This window comes from Entelurus aequoreus, linkage group LG12 (assembly GCF_033978785.1).
Source record: "Entelurus aequoreus isolate RoL-2023_Sb linkage group LG12, RoL_Eaeq_v1.1, whole genome shotgun sequence".
NCBI lineage: Eukaryota > Metazoa > Chordata > Actinopteri > Syngnathiformes > Syngnathidae > Entelurus > Entelurus aequoreus.
The window spans coordinates 19,215,436-19,237,245 of NC_084742.1; the positions used below are offsets into that span (position 1 = coordinate 19,215,436).

General features: G+C 39.6%; 2 protein-coding genes across 2 annotated transcripts; one reads left to right on the forward strand and one right to left on the reverse strand.

Moving 5' to 3' along the window:
* The first annotated feature begins 1,322 nt into the window (after positions 1–1,322).
* LOC133662722 (bolA-like protein 2) lies at positions 1,323–8,235 on the forward strand. Its single transcript, XM_062066848.1, has 4 exons — positions 1,323–1,441; positions 1,672–1,736; positions 5,017–5,114; positions 6,738–8,235. The coding sequence occupies exons 2-4, from the start codon at positions 1,674–1,676 to the stop codon at positions 6,835–6,837; spliced, it is 261 nt and encodes an 86-aa protein (XP_061922832.1). The 5' UTR covers positions 1,323–1,441; positions 1,672–1,673; the 3' UTR covers positions 6,838–8,235.
* A 6,272-nt stretch (positions 8,236–14,507) lies between these two features.
* On the reverse strand, positions 14,508–21,610 carry LOC133661685 (protein C-ets-1-like). The gene is made up of 8 exons (XM_062065081.1): positions 21,418–21,610; positions 19,407–19,526; positions 19,126–19,329; positions 18,992–19,060; positions 18,785–18,922; positions 16,181–16,360; positions 16,000–16,118; positions 14,508–15,931 (listed from the first exon to the last, which is right to left on the reverse strand). The coding sequence occupies exons 1-8, from the start codon at positions 21,545–21,547 to the stop codon at positions 15,719–15,721; spliced, it is 1,173 nt and encodes a 390-aa protein (XP_061921065.1). The 5' UTR covers positions 21,548–21,610; the 3' UTR covers positions 14,508–15,718.
* Between the last annotated feature and the right edge of the window lie 200 nt (positions 21,611–21,810).

The window sequence follows — 21,810 nt, forward strand, 5'->3', positions numbered from 1 at the left end:
GAATGTCTAACGTTTGATGACCTATATTGTTTAAGCACCACATATCAACTGCCTGTGGAACTAACTTCAATCATCAGGGTTCCAAATAGTTTGTGAGGGAAAACAGCATTACAGCTTGTGAAGAAGTTTTCACAACAAAGGGCCACATAGCATTAGCATAGACTACTAGAGCAGTGTTTTTCAACTACTGTGCCGCGGCGTACTGGTGAGCTGTGCGATACAGTCTGGTGTGCCATGGTAGATTATCTAATTTCACCTATTTGGGTTAAAAATATTTTTTGCAAACCAGTAATTATAGTTTGCAAATGACGTGTTGTTCTTGAGTGTCGGTGCTGTCTAGAGCTCGGCAGAGTAACCGTGTAATACTCTTCTATATCAGTAGGTGGCAGCCGCTAGCTGTTTGCTTTGTAAATGTCGGGGAACAGCGGGAGGCAGTGTGCAGGTAAAAAGGTATCTAATGCTTAAACCAAAAATAAACAAAAGGTGAGTGCCCCTAAGAAAAGGCATTGAAGCTTAGGGAAGGCTATGCAGAACGAAACTAAAACTGAACTGGCAACAAAATAAACAAAAACATAATGCTGGACGACAGCAAAGACTTACTGTGGAGCAAAGACGCCGTCCACAATGTACATCCGGATAAAAACAACTGATTGCTAAAACAAAGTAGATGCGGTAAATATCACTCAAAGGAAGACATTAAACTGCTACAGGAAAATACCAAAAAAGAGAAAAAGCCACCAAAATAGGAGCGCAAGACAAGAACTAAAACACTACACACAGGAAAACAGCAAAAAAAAATAAAATAAGTCACGGCGTGATGTGACAGGTGGTGACAGTACACCTACTTTGAGACAAGAGCTATATTGATGCATGCTTGGTTATGGTTTAAAGTCGTATCCAACAATTGCGACAACAACTTTTTACTGTCAACGGAGTTTAGTTTTTTAATGATTTCTGCTGGTGGTGTGCCTCCGGATTTTTTCAACGCAAAAAATGTGCCTCGGCTCAAAAAAGGTTGAAAAACACTGTACTAGAGCATGCAGTTGGCAATCACAATTTAATCCTATTTAACAGTATTAATATCATGGTCTAACCTACCCCTAAAAGTGGATGTTCCTGCTTCCTGGCTGCTGGTAGTGTGTACATTTGGCATGATGACGACTGGCGAGTGTCAACTTTTCATCACATCTTTACTTTACGAATGCTTCCTTCATTCAGCAGGTGTCATATTGAACACGACAGCGACCGATGGGGGCAAAAGTGGCGCACTGCATGAGAAATCAGGGATAGTAGCTAGAAGAAGAAGAAATGACTTTGCAGCGACCAATCAAATGAGCTCTGGGCCGTCTGGGGAACGCGGGGCGTGGTCAGACCTACTCTGCGCTAGGTTTCTAAACTCGCGTACAGGAAATACAAGAATTATCAGGACATACAATCTTCCGTATGTACAATATGTTTGTTTTTAAATATATAATGTGTTTAATTAGGTTTATGCTTTAAATCAAACCAAGGATGAAGAGTTAAAATGGGGGTATGGGGAAACGTGTACTTTCGGTTCTGGTTTGGCTAGCAAAACGCATTGTGAATCAGCTGTTTATGCAGGGAGGTGGTCCATTTTAAACTAAAATAATCAATTTACTTTTTCTGTCATCGCTTGTTTTGTTGTTCTAGAAATGGCCGTAACCTCTGATCATATCCGGGACAAACTTAAAAAAGAGCTTACGGCTGAACACGTGGTAGGTTTCTGTGTGTTGTTTGTTATTAGCATGATTGTCATTCAATGTGTCATTTTATCTATGGATGTTCTCATTCATCATTGTATTCTCAGGGCATTCAGTGGATTGCAAGTGTATTGTTCAGTTAATTTTAGGAATAGGGCTTTCAAAATTAACGAGTTAACTGATGTGATTAATCACACAAAAATATTGCATTAATCATTTAAGTGGATTAATCCTGCAATATAGTTTGACCATACATTCCTTTACCTTATCAGACTCTACTCGCGTTCTTCGATTAAACAATCAGAGGCCAGGTCTTTCAACAAGTCACAGGTGGAGAAAATCCTCAGTGCTGAACTCTGTAGAATTTTCACCTGGCTCGCTGACAATAAGCTATCCATACACTTGGGTAAAACGGAATCCATCCTATTTGGGTCCCAGATCAACCTTAAGAAAGTCAGTGACTTCACTATAAAAGTGGGTGACATTGTTATCACCAGGAAAGATGAGGTCACCTACCTAGGTTCCATTCTAGAGGCTAATCTTTCCTGTGATAAAATGGCAACTAAGGTAATCAAAAAGGTCAACCAACGAACGAGATTTCTCTATAGAATCTCCTCACTGGTCAACAAAAGCACCATGAAGATTCTAGCGGGAACTCTCGTTCAACCCTTTTTCGATTACGTATGCACCTCCTGGTACCCTAGCACCTCCAAAACCTTCAAATCTAGACTCCAAACATCCCAGAACAAGCTAGTCAGATTACTTCTAGACCTCCACCCCAGATCCCACCTCACTCCTACCCACTTCTCCAAAGTGGGCTGGCTCAGGGTGGAGGACAGAGTAAAACAACTTGCACTGAGCCTAGTCTATAAAATCCGCTACACCTCCCTGATACCTAAGTACATGTCAAACTACTTCCTTAATGTAAATGACCGCCATAACCACAACACCAGGGGGAGCTCCACTAACCACGTTAAACCCAGATTCCGATCTAACAAAGGTCTTAACTCATTCTCTTTCTATGCCACATCAATATGGAATGCACTCCCAACAGGTGTAAAAGAAAGGGCATCTCTATCCTCCTTCAAAACCACACTAAAAGAACACCTCCAGGCAACTTCAACCCTAAACTAACACCCTCCCTTCCACATCCTACCTCCCCGTTTTGTAAATAATAAAATGTAGATACTTGTTCTTATGCTTTCTGATCTTTCTCTCTCAATATGTCCACTACTTGCTGTACATATCCTACCAAGTCAGTCCTACACTGTTCCAATGTCCATTTCTCTGATGATGCAATTGTTGATGACTGAAGTGTTGATATCAACCAAACCTAAACCCCCCCCCCCCCCCTCCACATCCCACACACCAGATTGTATATAATGTCAATAATTCTATGTATATACTCTGATGATTATCTTGTGTGATGACTGTATTATGATGATGGTATATATCTGTATCATGAATCAATTTAAGTGGACCCCGACTTAAACAAGTTGAAAAACTTATTCGGGTGTTACCATTTAGTGGTCAATTGTACGGAATATGTACTGTACTGTGCAATCTACTAATAAAAGTTTCAATCAATCAATCAATCAATTTATTCAAACAGGCCACAGTTATATGTTACAGCACTGGTCTCTCACCTGCAGAAGCCTCACCGGCTGCGTACGTAAGATCCACTGGCCAGCTTCTGCCCAAAAGTGAGTCGCCATCACAAATTGTTTGCTGTTCTTATATATAGACCTTGCCAGGATGGCATCTTTAGGGCCAGATTGGGTTCTCACGAAGGTGGTAGCGAGTCTTTTCAAAGGAGGGGGTGGGAATCCAGGGGCCAAAACAGTAACAGTCCTTGAGAAGATGGCCATCTTGAGACACCAGAGTGCTGCCATTGTTAATACAAACAGACAAACAAAAAAAAGTACACATTCTGGAAAGGCAGGCCAGATGGTACGAAAGAGGAGTGAGGGAAGCTATCTATGTCAAGGTTGAAAAAACATCCCTGAACAGAAGAGGTGTCCTTTCAACCATTCCCAAGAGACTCTGCAATTTAGCCTCCTACAAATAACAGGAGTTAGAAACATTCTGGTCACAGAAGGTGACTACAGTGCAATGTGTTTACAACTGAATAGAATGATTCCGACTACTTTGGACTGGTAGTAGTCGATCCACAGCGATCGTTCTGCCACACAATACCTGAATGCTAACGAGGGGAAATTACACTTCAACGACTGTCGCTGGCTTTGACAGTTAGGATTGTTTGTTTGCATCTTAGCAGTTGTTTTTCTCACTACGATAGGGCGAAACCATTCTTGCCTAGGCACACCTTCCAGGTTTGGGAGTATTATTATTTGGGGTTTTGGCACCAGTCGCCAGACTAGATCTGACCAATCTAAGTCTATGAGCATGAACTAATGAGGCCGACTGAGCTATCGGCACCAGCCGTTAGACAAAATCTAGGTCTTATGAGCATGAACTGATGAAGCTTACAACGATGAGAGGCGAAACGTCTTCTCAGACAACCCAAACAGTCCAGTTGCGATCGATTGCATGCCCTGAGATGACAATGACCTGGATGAATGAGAACATCCATAGACAAATATTAGGCTCTTTTTCAAGTTATTTTAAATTATGCCAGCAACTAACAACCTGTGATTATTCATGACTGATCCAAATTTAAAAGTGTGATTAATCAGATTTTTTTTTTTAAATAAGACGTTTCGCCTCTCATTCAAGTAGGCTTCATCAGTTCATGCTCATAGACTTAGATTGGTTAGATCTCGTGTAGATGCTCGTGCCAAAACCCCAACTATTTATCGTTCAACACAAGGAGGGGTGTGCAAGAAGGGTTTGGCCCTATTGTAGTGAAAAAACAACTGTTGAGATGCAAAAGAGCAACCCTTTAGTCAATGCCAATGTCAGTAAATCCCCCTTGTTAGCATTAAGGTATTGTATGGCAAAACAATTACTGTGAAACGACCACTACCATCCCAAAATCAATTGTTAGACTCACTAGAATCACCCACTTAACATGCTACAATCACTACCATGGGGCGGAACCATCCTTGCCCGGGCCCCACACTCCTTGTGTTGAATGATAAATAGTTGGGGTTTTGGCGCCAGCTTCTGAACTAGATCTGACCAGTCTATGAGCTGATGAAGCCTACATGAGGCATAACGTCTTCTAAGACAAACTGAACAGTCCAGATGCGATCGATGGAATGCCATGAGAACATTTTATGTATTACTATTACATATCACATTTGGTGCTGATCACTTGTCTTGTGTTCTCCAGGACGTGGAGGACACATCACCCAATAGATGTGCAACCAGCTTTAAAGTGCTTGTGGTTTCCACCCAATTTGAGGGCAAGCCATTATTACAGAGACACAGGTACTACAACATAGCCTACACACAAATCACAGAGTGGCCATTTAAGTGCATTACTGTGTTCTATAATTGTTTAATTGCTAAATTTTGTTTAAAAAATGTGTAAAAAAAAACAAAACCAAGAGAATCATATAATATAAACAAATTAGATGATAAAAAATAGACATTTAGCAATTTTTATGGGTGTAACCTTTATCTGTGCTTTTTCACCATTTGCAGAGGTGCCTTGGAACGTATTCATCCTCTTTATATTGCTGGGTTGCATATCACATCACATCCATTTTTCTTCTTCGCGGCTTAATTCACATGATGGTCAACCGGCTTGAGCGTAGCATTGAAATGAGTGCATGTAGAGTTTGAATAGAAAATGCCATATTTCTGTTCTGCTCTTGGGTGTTCCAGTCGTTCAAATAGAGAGACAGAGTCCCGAAAGAAGTGCTCATAAAGGTAAAGTCAGGGAAAAAACAAAAGTACATCGAAGAAAATGGCTCTTAGAAATATCACTTTCAATATGTGGTGGAATGCAATCGGACATGCTTGTGTCTGCAGCGATCACTTTGTATAATGTTTGTTAGAACAGTTGATTTGTTTGAGAAACTCTGTGATGCAATCGAGTTTATTCTCTACTATATTAGTAGTGTTTGAGAGCAGAACTGAACGTAAAGACTGGACAAGAGAACGCATTAGTTTGTGTTCTTTTGTGGTTGCTATATAAAATAACTTCGAAGACCTGCTTGTGCAAATAAACCATTGTCATAAATATTGTAATTGTTGGTTCAATCCACCGTATGTCCATTGTCTATTTTCATAACGGAAACTAAAATCCTAGTTGTTTTGCAGGAAAGTCAAATGTCGACAGGGATGACCACAAAGTGTCTTTGGTGATATTTGTTAGCATCAAGAAAATATCCTTAACAGTATTAATAAACTAGATGAATAAATCTCTCAACAGCATATACGGAATCTTGATATTGGTAGCAAACATTGCTGAACAACAGGGACATCTAAAGCTAAATAAGACCAAATATGAACTTCACACTATAAAAACAACTGCAGACATGAATTGTGGATGGGACTAATATTTGAAGCAAAAATATTTTTTCTCAGCACTACGGCACTCGTTATTTTAATCAAATACGTTACTTTCATGGATTAGTGGACCACTCCAGATGTAACAACGTGATGTGCCTCCAATAGTTTCTTCTCTAAATTCGTGTAAGTGTCAAATGAAGTGAGGCTGTAGCGAGCAGTAACGCCTTGCTGATGATGTATGGTTTAAATCTTTCAAAAATATTTTTTCTTAATAGTGTATAAGTCCACTCCATCCCATTTAAAAATAAATAAATAATAATAAAAAAAATTATTAATGATCGCTTATATATATATATATATATATATATATATGCCTCTAAGGCCATGTCTACACAAAGTCGTTTAACCCCTTGAACAAATAATTATTTAGCTTTAGCCCCGTTTCAGCCACACTAAACCAGCGTTTAAAAAAGCATATCACAATATCAACCTTAAACTTTTATTTTACATAAACACAACAGTAGTTGTGCAATATGACTGCACAGTGCATGAGTGCTGCTGTCACGTGACATTAACAAATGTATCTGTTAACAGGATGGTGAATAGCTGCTTAGCGGAGGAACTGAAAGACATCCACGCCTTTGAACAAAAGACCCTCACCCCAGAACAGTGGGAGAAACAGCAGCCAAAATGACCCAGACATGTAATGTGATGCATTACATACATAAAACAAACAAGTGCCCGTCCCATCAGTTGATTATGTGGAGACTATAGAAATATATTTCAATGTCCTGTTTTCCCTTTTTTCTGGTTTTAAGATATGTATCAGTTCCTTATATTGGCGGTCCAGCATTTGCTCCCTCACATATTTGCTAATTTTTTTTCTCTGCTTAAATTGTAAAATTAGAAAAGTATATTGAAAGTAAATTGATGGCGCTATCTGCAGGGAGGGAAAGAGTGCTCCAGCGTTTTTGTAAGTGCAACACTGAATCCTGTCATTGTTTTTTTAATGTGCGAAACAATTTAAAATTTTATGGAAAACAGTAAGAGGATTAAAGTATAAAACAAACACTTCTAGGGCTTTTAAAGGTTGCATCCAGTGTTAGTGGACGCAAACAATGCAAAAAAGCACAAAACCTCCGGAGTCCAAATAAAACTTCACATGCATGTGTGTGAATAGAACATTAACCAACAATAGCATTTGAATCAAAGTGAAAACCAAGCAATGACTGCTGAATATCAAGTAGATGAACACTTCACTGCGTAGTGCACTTGTTAAACCGAGCAGAGGTGTCCCTAATAGTGGACAGACGACCCCCTGCCTGTGCAACGCATTAGCCTTGTGTACTTTGTTCGGCCAGGAGCTCCTCTTAGGGATCTATTGATTTCACAGTCGGCCATCTGAGGTTTGATGACGCCGCTGCAGTCACTCACAGCATTTTAATCCAAGTTATTAAGTACAATGTAAACATTTTCATTGTAAATCCACAGCAAATTGCTGGTGAATAATCTCATTACTTTCACAATAATATTTATAGTATTTTACTTAAACTGCGTGACTGTGATTTTACGATTGATTACAATAAAGCTTAAAACTATCAGAACTGTGATTTTACAGCTAATTACAGTGCCTTGTTGTAACACAGTTAAGTGCCTGTTTTACATATTTAACGTGAAAGTAATGTAATTATTAGCCGGTAATTTACTGTGAGTATACAATTATGCAAATTAATTACTGGAATTTACCACATCAGGTAAAAAACAAAACAAAAACAATGTTCAATTCATCATCTTAATTACGGTTCAAAACATGTTTTTGAAACATACAACCATCAAATAAATGCACAGGGTTCAAACACGTCAGAATGTTGCAGTGGAGATTTGAGGCTGTCTCCAAGTCAAAGATGGCAAGTTTCAAACAAGGTCTGCATGGTTCTGCAAAACATGGGAATCCCAATTTTCTTGCTGAAAAGACAGCCAATGTTGGGGCAATGTGTTTTGGTTGGAAATAATTTACTTTTTTTGTTATCATTGTTGTTGGACTTCTCATTGTCTTGTTCTGCTTTTAAAAAAAATAAAAATTCTAATGGTCTTACTGCCATTCATTATGGGAAGTCGCAGAGGGACAGTTGATAGGGAACTTTTGTTTTTTATAGAAATGAATAGAAAGACAAAATAATCCATCAAGTCAAAAACATAACATAGTTTTTTATAGAAATGAATAGAAAGACAAAATAATCCATCAAGTCAAAAAATAACAGACTCACTCAAAAATACATTTGTGCCTGAATAAAGAAAAGTCAATTAATTAATGATTGTGTCTCCTGATAGCTGATAAATAATAGCAAAAGTGCCTCGCCATCCAGGGCAGCAGATCCAACTCACTTTGGCCAGCGTGGCTTGCTGGGGGTCGAGTAGAGCGAGGAGCAAATATGGGCAGTCACGCTAACGACAGTGCAGCATGAGTTCTTGAGTAAAATATAATTTTGTGATGCAGCTTGTATTGGTTCTATGGAGCTCTTAATGCAAAACACTTGTATCTCAAATCAAAATCTCCCGTTGAAATGAATTGAAATCAATTTAGTTGATGCTCTGCCTCTCCAAAACAGCACAATTACAACATATAAAATATTTTTAAAAAGTAAAACAAACTTTTAGATAAGAAATATTATATAAAAACAATAACTGCAGTAGTTTTATGAAATGATGTAATAATATTGTACAACACAGTATCTCCTTACAGCTGCTTCTCCATCAAACACAACATCCACAACATTTTCATGGATAAATGTCTGCCGTTTAAATAATATTTTAATATTCTTGGCTTGTGTTAGACTCATTCTATTTCAGCATGATGCAAACTATTAGTGATACGCTCGAATTGCTTCGCTAAGTTGGCGACACGCACGGTCATGTTTTGATGATTTATGTCTTTATTTCAATGAATTTTGTCCTCTTCTTCTCAGCACTGTCATTCACACTCACTTTCCTCGTTCCAATAGTTGGAAAACAATCTAGCTATAAGCTAATGGTGTAAGACAGTGGTCTCAGACACGCGGCCCGGGGGCCAATTGCGGCCCGCACCTTAATATGAAAATTTTATGTTAGTGCGGCCTGCAAGTTGTATATGAATGCCGCTTGACAGCGTCATACTTCCAACCCTCCCGATTTTTCCGGGAGACTCCCGAATTACAGGGCAACCATTCTCTCGAATGTCTGCCGATTTTCACCCAAACAACAATATTAAGGGCGTGCCGTGATAGCACTGCCTTAGCGCCCTCTACAACCTGTACAAACAGCGTGCCAGCCCAGTCATATGTTGTATTTGGCTTCTGTACACACACGTAAGTGACTGCAAGACATACTTGGTCAACAGCCATACAAGTCACACTGAGGCTGGCCGTATAAACAACTTTAAAGGCCTACTGAAATGAATTTTTTTTATTTAAACGGGGATAGCAGATCCATTCTATGTGTCATACTTGATCATTTCGCGATATTGCCATATTTTTGCTGAAAGGATTTAGTATAGAACAACGACGATAAAGTTCGCAACTTTTGGTCTCTGATAAAAAAAAGCCTTGCCCCTACCGGAAGTAGCGTGACGACACCGGAGGAAGGGCTGCTCACATCTGCACATTGTTTACACCAGCAGCGAGAGAGATTCGGACCGAGAAAGCGAAGATTACCCCATTAATTTGAGCGAGGATGAAAGATTCGTGGATGAGGAACATGAAAGTGAAGGACTAGCGTGCAGTGCAGAACGTATCTTTTTTCGCTCTGACCGTAACTTAGGTACAAGGGCTCATTGGATTCCACACTCTCTCCTTTTTCTATTGTGGATCACGGATTTGTATTTTAAACCACCTCGGATACTATATCCTCTTGAAAATGAGAGTCGAGAACGCAAAATGGACATTCACAGTGACTTTTATCTCCACGACAATACATCGGCGAAACACTTTAGCTACGGAGCTAACGTGATAGCATCGGGCTCAAATGCAGATATAAACAAAAGAAATAAACCCCTGACTGGAAGGATAGACAGAAAATCAACAATACTATTAAACCATGGACATGTAAATACACAGTTAATGCTTTAATGCCTGGCGAAGCTTAACAATGCTGTTGCTAACGACGCCATTGAAGCTAATTTAGCAACGGTACCTCACAGAGCTATGATAAAAACATTGGCGCTCCACCTACGCCAGCCAGCCCTCATCTGATCATCAACACCCGTGCTCACCTGCGTTCCAGCGATCGACGGAAGGACGAAGGACTTCACCCGATCATCCGTGCGGTCGGCGGCTAGCGTCGGCTAGCGCGTCTGCTATCCAAGTAAGTCCTCCTGGTTGTGTTACTACAGCCAGCCGCTAATACACCGATCCCACCTACAACTTTCTTCTTTGCAGTCTCCACTGTTCATTAAACAAATTGCAAAAGATTCACCAACACAGATGTCCAGAATACTGTGGAATTTTGAGATGAAAACAGAGCTTTTTGTATTGGATTCAATGGGCTCCGAATACTTCCGCTTCAACTGTTGACGTCACGCGCGAACGTCATCATATCGAAACGTTTTCAGCCGGAAGTTTGCCGGGAAATTTAAAATTGCACTTTATAAGTTAACCCGGCCGTATTGGCATGTGTTGCAATGTTAAGATTTCATCATTGATATATAAACTATCAGACTGCGTGGTCGGTAGTAGTGGGTTTCAGTAGGCCTTTAACACTGTTACAAATATGCGCCACACTGTGAACCCACACCAAACAAGAATGACAAACACATTTCGGGAGAACATCAGCACCGTAACACAACATAAACACAACAGAACAAATACCCAGAATCCCATGCAGCCCTAACTCTTCCGGGCTACAATATACACCCCCGCTACCACCAAACCCCGCCCCCCACACATCAACCCCCCCCTCCGTGCGTCGGTTGAGGTGGGCGGGGTTGGGTGGTAGCGGGGGTGTATATTGTAGCTCGGAAGAGTTAGGGCTGCAAGGTGTTCTGGGTATTTGTTCTGTTTATGTTGTGTTACGGTGCGGATGTTCTCCCGAAATGTGTTTGCCATTCTTGTTTGGTGCGGGTTCACAGTGTGGCGCATATTTGTAACAGTGTTAAACTTGTTCATACAGCCACCCTCAGTGTGACCTGTATGGCTGTTGATCAAGTATGTCTTGCAGTCACTTACGTGTGTCTGCAGAAGCAGCATACAACATGTGACTGGGCCGGCACGGTTTGTATGGTGAAAAAGCGGACGCGACAACAGGTTGTAGAGGACGTTAAAGGCAGTGCTATCACGGCACGCCCATAATATTGTTGTCAGGGTGAAAATCGGGACAAATTCGGGAGAATGGTTGCCCCGGGAGATTGTCGGGAGGGGCACTGAAATTCGGGAGTCTCCCGGAAAAATTGGGAGGGTTGGCAAGTATCAGCCCTTTGAGACACTTGTGATTTAGGGCTATATAAATAAACATTGATTGATTGATGTTGCTAGGGCGGGATAGCCATTCAAAGAAGGTGAATTCATTAAAAAGTGCATGCTAGATTTTTTTAAGAAAGCTTTTCTTGCGGCCCAGCCTCACCCAGTTTCTGCATCCAGTGGCCCGAGGTGAAATTGAGTTTGAGACCCCTGCTGTAAGACCAGATGTTTTGCGCAGATCTTACGGTGTTCAATGGGACATTTGTTACGCCAACTAATGACTGGGATGCTTGTAATTCACATTGCTGGCAACTTAAAGCATAACAATTAGTCGAGAGACAGCTCTTATCTCAAAACACTTACGTTTGGGCACTCTTTAGTTGAAGTACCCCTGTATTTTTTTATGAAATCAATACCATTTAGAAATTTGCAGGTTGCAGGTTGAGTCAAGGTTGCAGTTTCTTTTCGATTTTTTGTGTAGCCCGAATTCACATATAAGTTGAGCAGGGCTAAATTGGGGCTCCAAGGAGAATTTCACATAACAAAAATGTTTTAATGCTATTTTTAAGCAACCTTGAATTGTATTTGATGCATGTTTTGTACTAAAACTAATTAATGGGAAATAAATTGTTCAATTACCTTATCAGTGCAAAATAACAAATTTAACGTAATTAAAACATAATTTGCCTATCTTCCTGTGATAAAAATATAATCGCAACACTTTTGTTTTTGCCCTCATTTTTCATGAGAAAGATCTAAAACTTTTACCATATACACAAAATACATATTCCTCTGAAATACTGTTCACAAATCAGTCACTGTGTTAGTGAGCATTTTTTCTTTGCCAAGAAAATCCATCCCAACTCACAGGTGTGGCATATTTGGATGCTGATTAAACAGCATGATTATTGCACAGGTGTGCCTTAGGCTGCCCACAATAAAAGGCCACTCTAAAATGTGCAGTTTTATCACACAGCACAATGCTACAGATGTTGCAAGTTTAGAGGGAGCATGCAGTTGGCATGCTGACTGCAGGGATGTCTACCAGAGCTGTTGGCCGTGAATTGAATGTTCGTCTACCATAAGCTGTGTCCAAAGGCGTATCAGAGAATTTGGCAGTACATCCTAACGGCCTCACAACCGCAGACCACATGTAACCACACAAGCCCAAGACCTCCACATCCAGCAGGTGCTCCTCCATGATCGTCTGAGACCAGCCACCCGGACAGCTGCTGCAACAATTGGTTTACATAACCAAATAATTTCTGCACAAACTGAGAAACCGTCTCTGGGAAGCTCATCTGCATGCTTGTCGTCCTCATCGGGGTCTCGACCTGACTGCAGTTCGTCGTTTTAACGAACTTGAGTGGACAAATGCTCACATTCGATGGCGTCTGGTACGTTGGAGAGGTGGTCTCTTCACGGATGAATCCCGGTTTTCCCTGTTCAGGCCAGATGGCAGACAGCATATGTGGCGTTGTGTGGGAGAGCGGTTTGCTGAGGTCAACGTGAATCGAGTGCCCCATAGTGGGGTTATGGTATGGGCAGGTGTATGTTATGGACAACGAACGCAAGTGCATTTTATTGATGGCAATTTGAATGCGCTGAGATACCGTGACAAGACCCATTGTTGTGCCATTCACCCGAGACCATCACCTCATGTTGCAGCATGACAATGCACAGCCCCATGTTGCAAGGATCTGTACACAATTCCTGGAAGCTGAAAACATCCCGTTTCTTGCATGGCCAGCATACTCACCGGACATGTCACCCATTGAGCATGTTTTGTATGCTGTGCATCGGCGTACACAACAGCGTGTTAAAGTTCCTGCCATTGAAGAGTGGACCAACATTCCACAGGCCACAATCAACAACCTGATCAACTCTATGCGAAGGAGATGTGTTGCACTGCGTGAGGCAAATGGTGGTCACACCAGATACTGACTGCTTTTCTGACCCCCCCCCCAAGAGCCCAATAAAGCAAAACTGCACATTTCAGCGTAGCCTTTTATTGTGGGCAGCCTAAGGCACACCTGTGCAATAATCATGCTGTTTAATCAGCATCTTGATATGCCACACCTGTGAGGTGGGATAGATTATCTTGGCACAGATTTAGACAGATTTGTGAACCCTATTTGAGAGGAATAGGTATTTTGTTTATATAGTAAATGTTTTACATCTTTGAATTCATCCATCCATCCATTTTCTACCACTTGTCCCTCTTGGGATCGGGGTACACCCTTGACAAGTCGCCACCTCATCGCAGGGCCAACACAAATAGACAACATTCACACATTAGGCCAATCTAGTGTTGCCAATTCTTATGGAATTGATTTTAAATCCTTCATATATGTACTTTAATATAAATGCACAGGTCAATGTGTGTGCACAAGATTGTTTATCACACTCTTCACGGAGTATTAGGTGTGCAGCCGAGTATGCCAGCGTTCGGTGCGTGTGCCGTGAATTTGTATGACAAATTATGTTGATTTTATTGCCGCAAAATTGTCCAATCGACATAACCTACACTCGGCCACCAGGACAAAGACTCTCCTGTCTTCCATTAGTGAAAGTGGTGGAAGTAATCCTAGCACACTCGCTCGCTGTGTGTGTAACACCTTGTTCACTGACTTGTAAAATTAAATCAGTGTGGGCACTTGCCTTTTTATCATGCTTTAAAAATCCATGTAAACGTTGACATCACTTAAAGGTTGTTCAATATGGAGGCTGTTAAAAACATGTATCTACCACTGTTACCATTGTTGCCTTTAAGGACTGCCCATTAAATATTAATGCATTATAAAGATTAGTTTTAAAGATAATATGCCTCTGATTACACGTGAGATGAACTTCTGTTGAAACTTATGACCTGACTTTGAACAATGGCTAAGCTGCTGCACAGACCTTTGACTAACTTTTAGTTTGATGTGCAGTATCTAGTACAGCGGTGTCAAACTCATTTTAGCTCAGGGGCCACATGGACAATAATCTACTCTCAAGTAGGCCGGTCCAATCACGGCACGATAACTCGAAAGTAAAGACAACTTCAGATTGTTTTCTTTGTTTAAAAATAGAACAAGCACATTCTAAAAATTTACAAATCACAATGTTGTTGAGGTTTTTTTACACTTACATGTTGCGGTTAATTGTATTCTATCTTTATTTGTCGTTATTTATACTTTCTGAATGAGTTGTGTGTTAATGTTCATCAGTCAACTGATTGGTGTTCATTTTCAATCTATCAAGATAAAAAAAAAATATCAAAATCAAATTACAGGATGTTATTTATGTAGTTTGCTCATTTTCCTTGACTGGTGCACTAACAAGTGTTGTTGTTTTTTACATATGTAGCATCATCTACAAAGATACAAAGAATTGCCATTGTGACATGTAGTGGACACATTTAGAACAGCGGTTTCTTTAATTAAAACATTTGGGCTCATTTTTATACCTGACAAACTCATCCGCCATAAGTTTGACACCCCTGATCTAGTATCAGTATAGAGGAAACAGAAATTAGACAGGCAAATTTTGTTCTTCAATAGACTGTAATGGATTTTGCTTTGTCACTGATCAAATCTGTTTGGTTAAATCACTGGTCAGCACTATGCTCAGACGAGACATGTAAAGTCATCAATAAAGAGACAGAGAAAGTCATCCGAAACAAAATTTGACTGTCGAAGTGCTTGCCCACACACGATCCAGCAAAAGTTGGTGTTGTGTCGACAACAACCAAGAGAGGCTCTGTAAGTATATGTCTTTGTGTTGATGCAAATAAATGTGACAGGTGGAATATTGAAAAGAGTGTCTGACAAAGTGTCTTCTCCCTCTGATCAAAAGGAACATGCAGCGAGTGGATTGAGTGCAGGTTATAGGAATCCATCGCCGAACACCACTGTGGCACAAAAAGTAACGGAAGATGTGTTTTGAAGCGCTACAATCCGAATGACTTTCGGGATAAACCACCCGTCTCGTTTAGAATGAAATTTTGATTCGAATGTCCGTGATCGGGTCATAATATTCCGAATGGCATGTTTACATGAAGCATTTTAATTCCGGTTAGGCTCTTAACCCGATTAAATGTGTCCATGTGCACATAGCTGATGTGTATGTAAAGTGACAATGCTGCTCGCGCTCACGTGTTCGTTAGCGGGCCTTGGCGCTGATGTCCAACATGGCGTGCAACTCGCCTGGCTCGTATCCCAGCAGCCCTTGCAGGTTGCATACAAAGCGGTAGACGTAGCGCTTGCCCGCCGTCTTGCGGATGATGTTCTTGTCGTAGTAGTAGCGCAGGCCGCGGCTCAGCTTCTCGTAGTTCATCTTGGGCTTGTGCTTCCTACGACCCCACAGCAGCGCCACCTGCAGCAACGAAACACTTTTGACCGTGTGCACTTTAGTTGTGGTCCGCGTGAGCTAACAGGTTCTACCTCATCCGGGTCGGTCAGCTTGAACTCCCAGCCGTCTCCTGTCCAGCTGATACACGACTGACAGCTGCGGTCGGTCAGCAGCTCCAGTAAAAACTGCCACAGCTGAATGGGACCACTTCCTGTGGACCCATCAACAGTCAGCTAAAATCAAGCGGGATCTTGACTCTCACAAGTGACTCACCAGTGTAACCAGCGAGGATGGCTGCCGGTATCACCGCATTGCCCACCTCGGTCTTGTCTCCCACATACTCCTTGAAGCTTTTGTACGGATGTGCTAAAGTGAATATGTCTTCACACTGAACCCCGGTGCCGGTCCACATCAAGTTCCCGCTGGGAAACGTCTCTGCTTCGGAGTCGCTCTCTGGAAGTTATATATTAGAGCAGTGGTGTGAAACTCATTTTAGATTGGGGGCCACATGGAGAAAAATCCACTCCCAAGTGTGCTGGACTGGTAAAATCACGGCACGATAACTTAAAAATAAAGACAACTTCAGATTGTTTTCTTTGTTTAAAAATAGAACAAGCACATTCAATGTTCAAATTATGTTTTTTTTACACTTACATGGTGTGGTTATTAGTATTCTATCTTTATTTGTCGTTATTTATACTTTCTGAATAAATTATGTGACAATGTTCATCAGTCAACTCCTTGGTGATAATTTTCAATCTATCAAGATAAAAAAAATATCAAAATCAATTTACAGGATGTTGTTTATGTAGTTTGCTCATTTTCCTCGACTGGTGCACTAACATCATGTGGTTTATTTTGTACATATGTAGCAGCATCTACAAAGATACAAAGAATTGCTATTGCGACATCTAGTGGACACATTTAGAACAGCAGTTTCTTTCATTCAAAAATTTTGGCTCATTTTTATACTTGGCAAACTCATGCCGCGGGCCGGATAAAACCTTATCAGGCCCGCAGGACTTACGTTTGACACCCCTGTATTAGAGCACCTGTACTGATAACTAGTGAAGCGACAGTAGGGAATAAAGAGCTGTCTCTAATTGTGCTTTGGGTTTCAAAAATTGGGGTTAAAACCCTCCCCACCACTTGTTTGCGTGGTAAATATCATAGTGAACTCCAAAAGATTCGGCCAAAACATGAGGTTTTACTTGCTAGCATTATCTTATAGCAAGAGAGCGACATAACATTATTTTTCCAACCATGGAAATGTGACTGTGTGAGTTCCCTCCGGCTTCCTCCCACCTCCAAAGACATGCACCTGGGGATAGGTTGATTGGCATCACCAAATTGGCCCTAGTGTGTGAATGTGAGTGTGAATGCTGTCTGTCTATCTGTGTTGGCCCTGTGATGAGAAATGGATGGAGACGAAGAAAGTGAGTGTGGAGAAGAGTGCTGAGGAGAAGAGGCGGGTGATCTTCATTGAATTAAAGAAAGAAATCATCAAAAACATGACAGAGCGTGTCTGCACCATACTGAAGCAGAATGAGTCAATAACACCAGTGAAGGACCTTAGAATCATTTCTAAACGACAGACATGTATTCATGAAAATTTGAAGTTAAAGTACCAATGATTGTCACATACACACTAGGTGTGGTGAAATTTGTCCTCTGCATTTAACCCATCCCCTTGTTCACCCCCTGGGAGGTGAGGGGAGCAGTGGGCAGCAGCGGTGCCGCGCCCGGGAATCATTTTTGGTGATTTAACCCCCAATTCCAACCCGTGATGCTGAGTGCCAAGCAGGGAGTTAATGGGTCCCATTTTTATAGTCTTTGGTATGACTCGGCCGGGGTTTTAACTCACAACCTACCGATCTCAGGGTAACCACTAGACCACTGAGTAGAAGAAGCTGCTGATAGTGTGTTTGACGGAGAAATAGCTGGAAGGAGATACCATATAGAAGTCCGCTTTCCAAGGTAAATGCTGTACATTATTTCATAAAACTACTGTAGTCATTTTGTACTTATATTCTATATTACAGACGATTTATTTAGTTTATTTGGAAACAAATACATTTTACTTTTTTAAATGATCATTTTTATTTACTTAAGTAATTTAAATGTAAATCACAAAGGGCCGCAACTACCAATTATTTTAGTAAAGGAGTATTGATGAGTTTGTTCAATTAACCGAGTCATTGGATAAAACTGACTTTCTACCCTCAGTGTGTATTTTATGGAAAATATTTTTTTTTCTTATACGTGGCCCATTTAAATTGTACTTTTTAACAAATGTGCATTAATAAAGAATAAATAATTGGAAAAACTCCACCTCAAAGAACTCGGCACCCACCTACGTCTCTCGTGTGCGCTCTGTTGCAGCATCCGTGCGGAAACCGTGTATGCATACTTAAAGTTCCGGTCACTCTATGCGGTCCGAGTTGTCTTTTTTTTTTTTATTAGTTACACTCAAACGATTAATCAAAAACATAATATAAGTTGAAGCTTTTTTCATAATTGATCGATTAAAAATTATACTGTTTTTGTATGATATTCAGATTTTAGGGACACTGTGTAAAATAGTGCAGCATATCATTGCACTTGACTAAAACGTGTGCATTATAATAATGGCTTACAAGCACGTTGAATACATTTGCACTAATACAACAGGCTTCCTGGCTGGTCCAACATGACCAAATATCCCACATAAATCAATTAAGTATTCTTGTATAATAAGATGAGTTCTTGTCCTCTTTGCTTTTGGAGTGCAAATTAGACCCTAAAAACAAAGACATAAGCACTTTTAACATGTACTTACAGCGGTGAACCAACCCTTATTAATGATCATTGCCTATTATAGTGTTTGTGCATTTTTACCGCTGTTTGTTGCTGTCTCAGAAGCCTGATTGTTCCTGTTTGGATGTTGGCTTTTGAGCAGATAGTATTGATGCTGGGCTTCCTCCACAGAATTGTGCTGTGTCCTCTCAAGGTACTCCACTTGGTAGCTTTGCTTGTCTGAGATAATAAGCAAGGAATATTCATTGACAGCTTTTAATTGCACACAATGTTGTGGACGATATTCACCTTTAACGCTATGAAGCTGGCAGAGAGATGATTCTGTGCACGCGATCTGTGCAGCATTGCAGTCATTCTCTGCAGGTAAGAAAACACAGATGAGGGCTTTTGCATGATGGCCGTAGGTGTTGCCGCTTCTTTACCACGTCTCATGATGTCCAGGTGCTCCCACAGGATCTCTCCAGCCGTGTAGTCAGACGTGAGGCCCAGGAACGCGTCACGGTCAAGGCCACACAGCTCGTGACCCTGCAGGCCCTTCAGGTCTGACCCTAGCGAATGCAGCCCAAACTCGGCCCGGCACCAGTCCAGCCAGTGGTTCACCTCCCACTCGGACCATAAAGTCACGTCTGGAGGACAATTAAACCCACCCCCCCACTTTAAATCTGCTCATGGAGGCCTCTTGAAGGTTGATGAGGTGTTTCACCTTGCGGGAAGCGATGCGTGAGCCTCTCCTGAGTGAAACCGGCAAAAGTTGCGCTCAGGGCCTCGCATAAAACCTCCTTACTGGTTGGGGTTAGAGGGGGAACCTCCAGGGGGTCCATCTCTGTCACACACACACACGCACTGATATCACATAATACCCCTTTAGCATCTACTAATCCCCATTTGAACAGGTTTACAAATAAGGAAATGTAAAGAATAAAAAACATTTTGGCAATGTATTTTTCAACAATTGTGTAAATCGTATATTTTGTACATTACAAATGCTAAAATCAATCTATATAAATATATGCTTTTTTTTTAATCTAGTTTTGCCTTTTTGTAATAATTCACCTTGTATACAAATTGTGCTGTATAATTGTAGAAGATGAAGACATTGTAGAATTACATACTCTATTAGTGATGTTCAAAGCTGGAAATAAAGTTCTTCTGAAAGACTTACAAAAGTTATTTGTGTTCACGTCTAAAGATGAGAACCACAGAAGGCCGTATGATTTTAAACATCCAAGAGTGCGAACAAATTTGAAGCAAATGTGCTTGTCAGCAGCTTGCTGCTGTTGTGAAAGCATGGAATTCTCTAGACAAAGACTTAAAAAGTTGCAAGAATATCTTTGAATTTAAAAAGAGTTACAAAAAGAGACCACTGGAATTATATCAAACTGATTTTTGATTTTGATTGGACGTGTAATTTTGAAAATGCTTGAACGAAAATTTAAAGTATTTTGGAGTTCGGGTGTTGGAGGGAACAGTGATAAAGTCATCTAAAATAATTTGTGTTAAAAAAGGGGGCAGATAAATATAAGAATAGTATTCTTCCATCTGCTCCTTTCTGATCATGGAAATGTATAAGAAAAAAACAAAAAAACAATGAAAGTGTCAACTGTATATGGCTTGTATATATGCATTTTCATGAAAGGAATAAAAACAAATGATGATTGTGCCTTATCTTGCCTATAAACTATCTTAACACCACACCTTAACTTCTTTTGATAGGTGACAAAGCAAATTAGTATATATAAAATATCTCATTAGAAATGTATTCAGTTCATTTTTAACAATATGCCAAATATAAATTAGCTGCAGGCTGACTCTAATTATGCTTTTTATTCATGACATTTCATGGAAATTTAACCAGTATAACCCAGCAATACAACAATAAAACACAAAGTTTGTCAAATGCAATTTAGAGATGTCAAATTGATACTGTATTTAAGATAAAGCCATAAAAAATAAAAACATCATATGGCATATTTTTAAGACAAACTGTATATAATAAAACATCACACTTCCATAATTCTATTCAAAGCACACACATATATATACACACACACATATATATATACACACACATATATATATATATATACATATATATATATATATATACATATATATATACATACACATATATATATACATATATACACACATATATATATATATATATACATATATACATACATACACATATATATATACATATATATACATACATACATACATATATATATATACATATATACATACATACATACATATATATATACATACATACATACATATATATATATATACATACATACATACATATATATATACATACATACATATATATATACATACATATATATACATATATATATACGTATATATACATATATATATACGTATATATACATATATATATACGTATATATACATATATATATACGTACATATACATATATATATACGTACATATACATATATATATACACATATATATATATATATATACATATATATATATATATACATATATATATATATATATATATATATATATATATATATATATATATATATATATATATATATATAAAATAAACTTCATTCATTGAAACCTATATATATATATATATATATACACAACAGTAAAAAATAAAAATAAAAAAAAATTTATACAAGCCTAACTTTAGAATAATTATTAATAAGAAAACCCAGCAATGACTTACCATAAGCGCTGCAATCCATGTCGGAGTGATGAGCAGCCTCAACAAACGTGGTGTTGGGTGGGGGATCAGGTAAGACCTCCAATAGTTTGATGTGACAAACAGGGAAGGTGGGAGAGGAGGAGTCATACATTGACTGACAACTGTCAATCACTGGGCAGTGGGCAGGGAATATGTTAATTGATTCATTGGCTCCACCTGCACAGCCCGATTGGGGTTAGGATTGGGGTTGTCCGACTGCACCAATTGTGTTTGTTTTTTTTTAGATTCTAAAGAAACCAAGACATAATTTACATATGTCGACTAGTTTTGTCATTTATTGACCAAGAGACAGTTTAGTATTACAGTACTGGGATTAAATACAGACACACACACGTCTAACAGAGTCACGTGTGT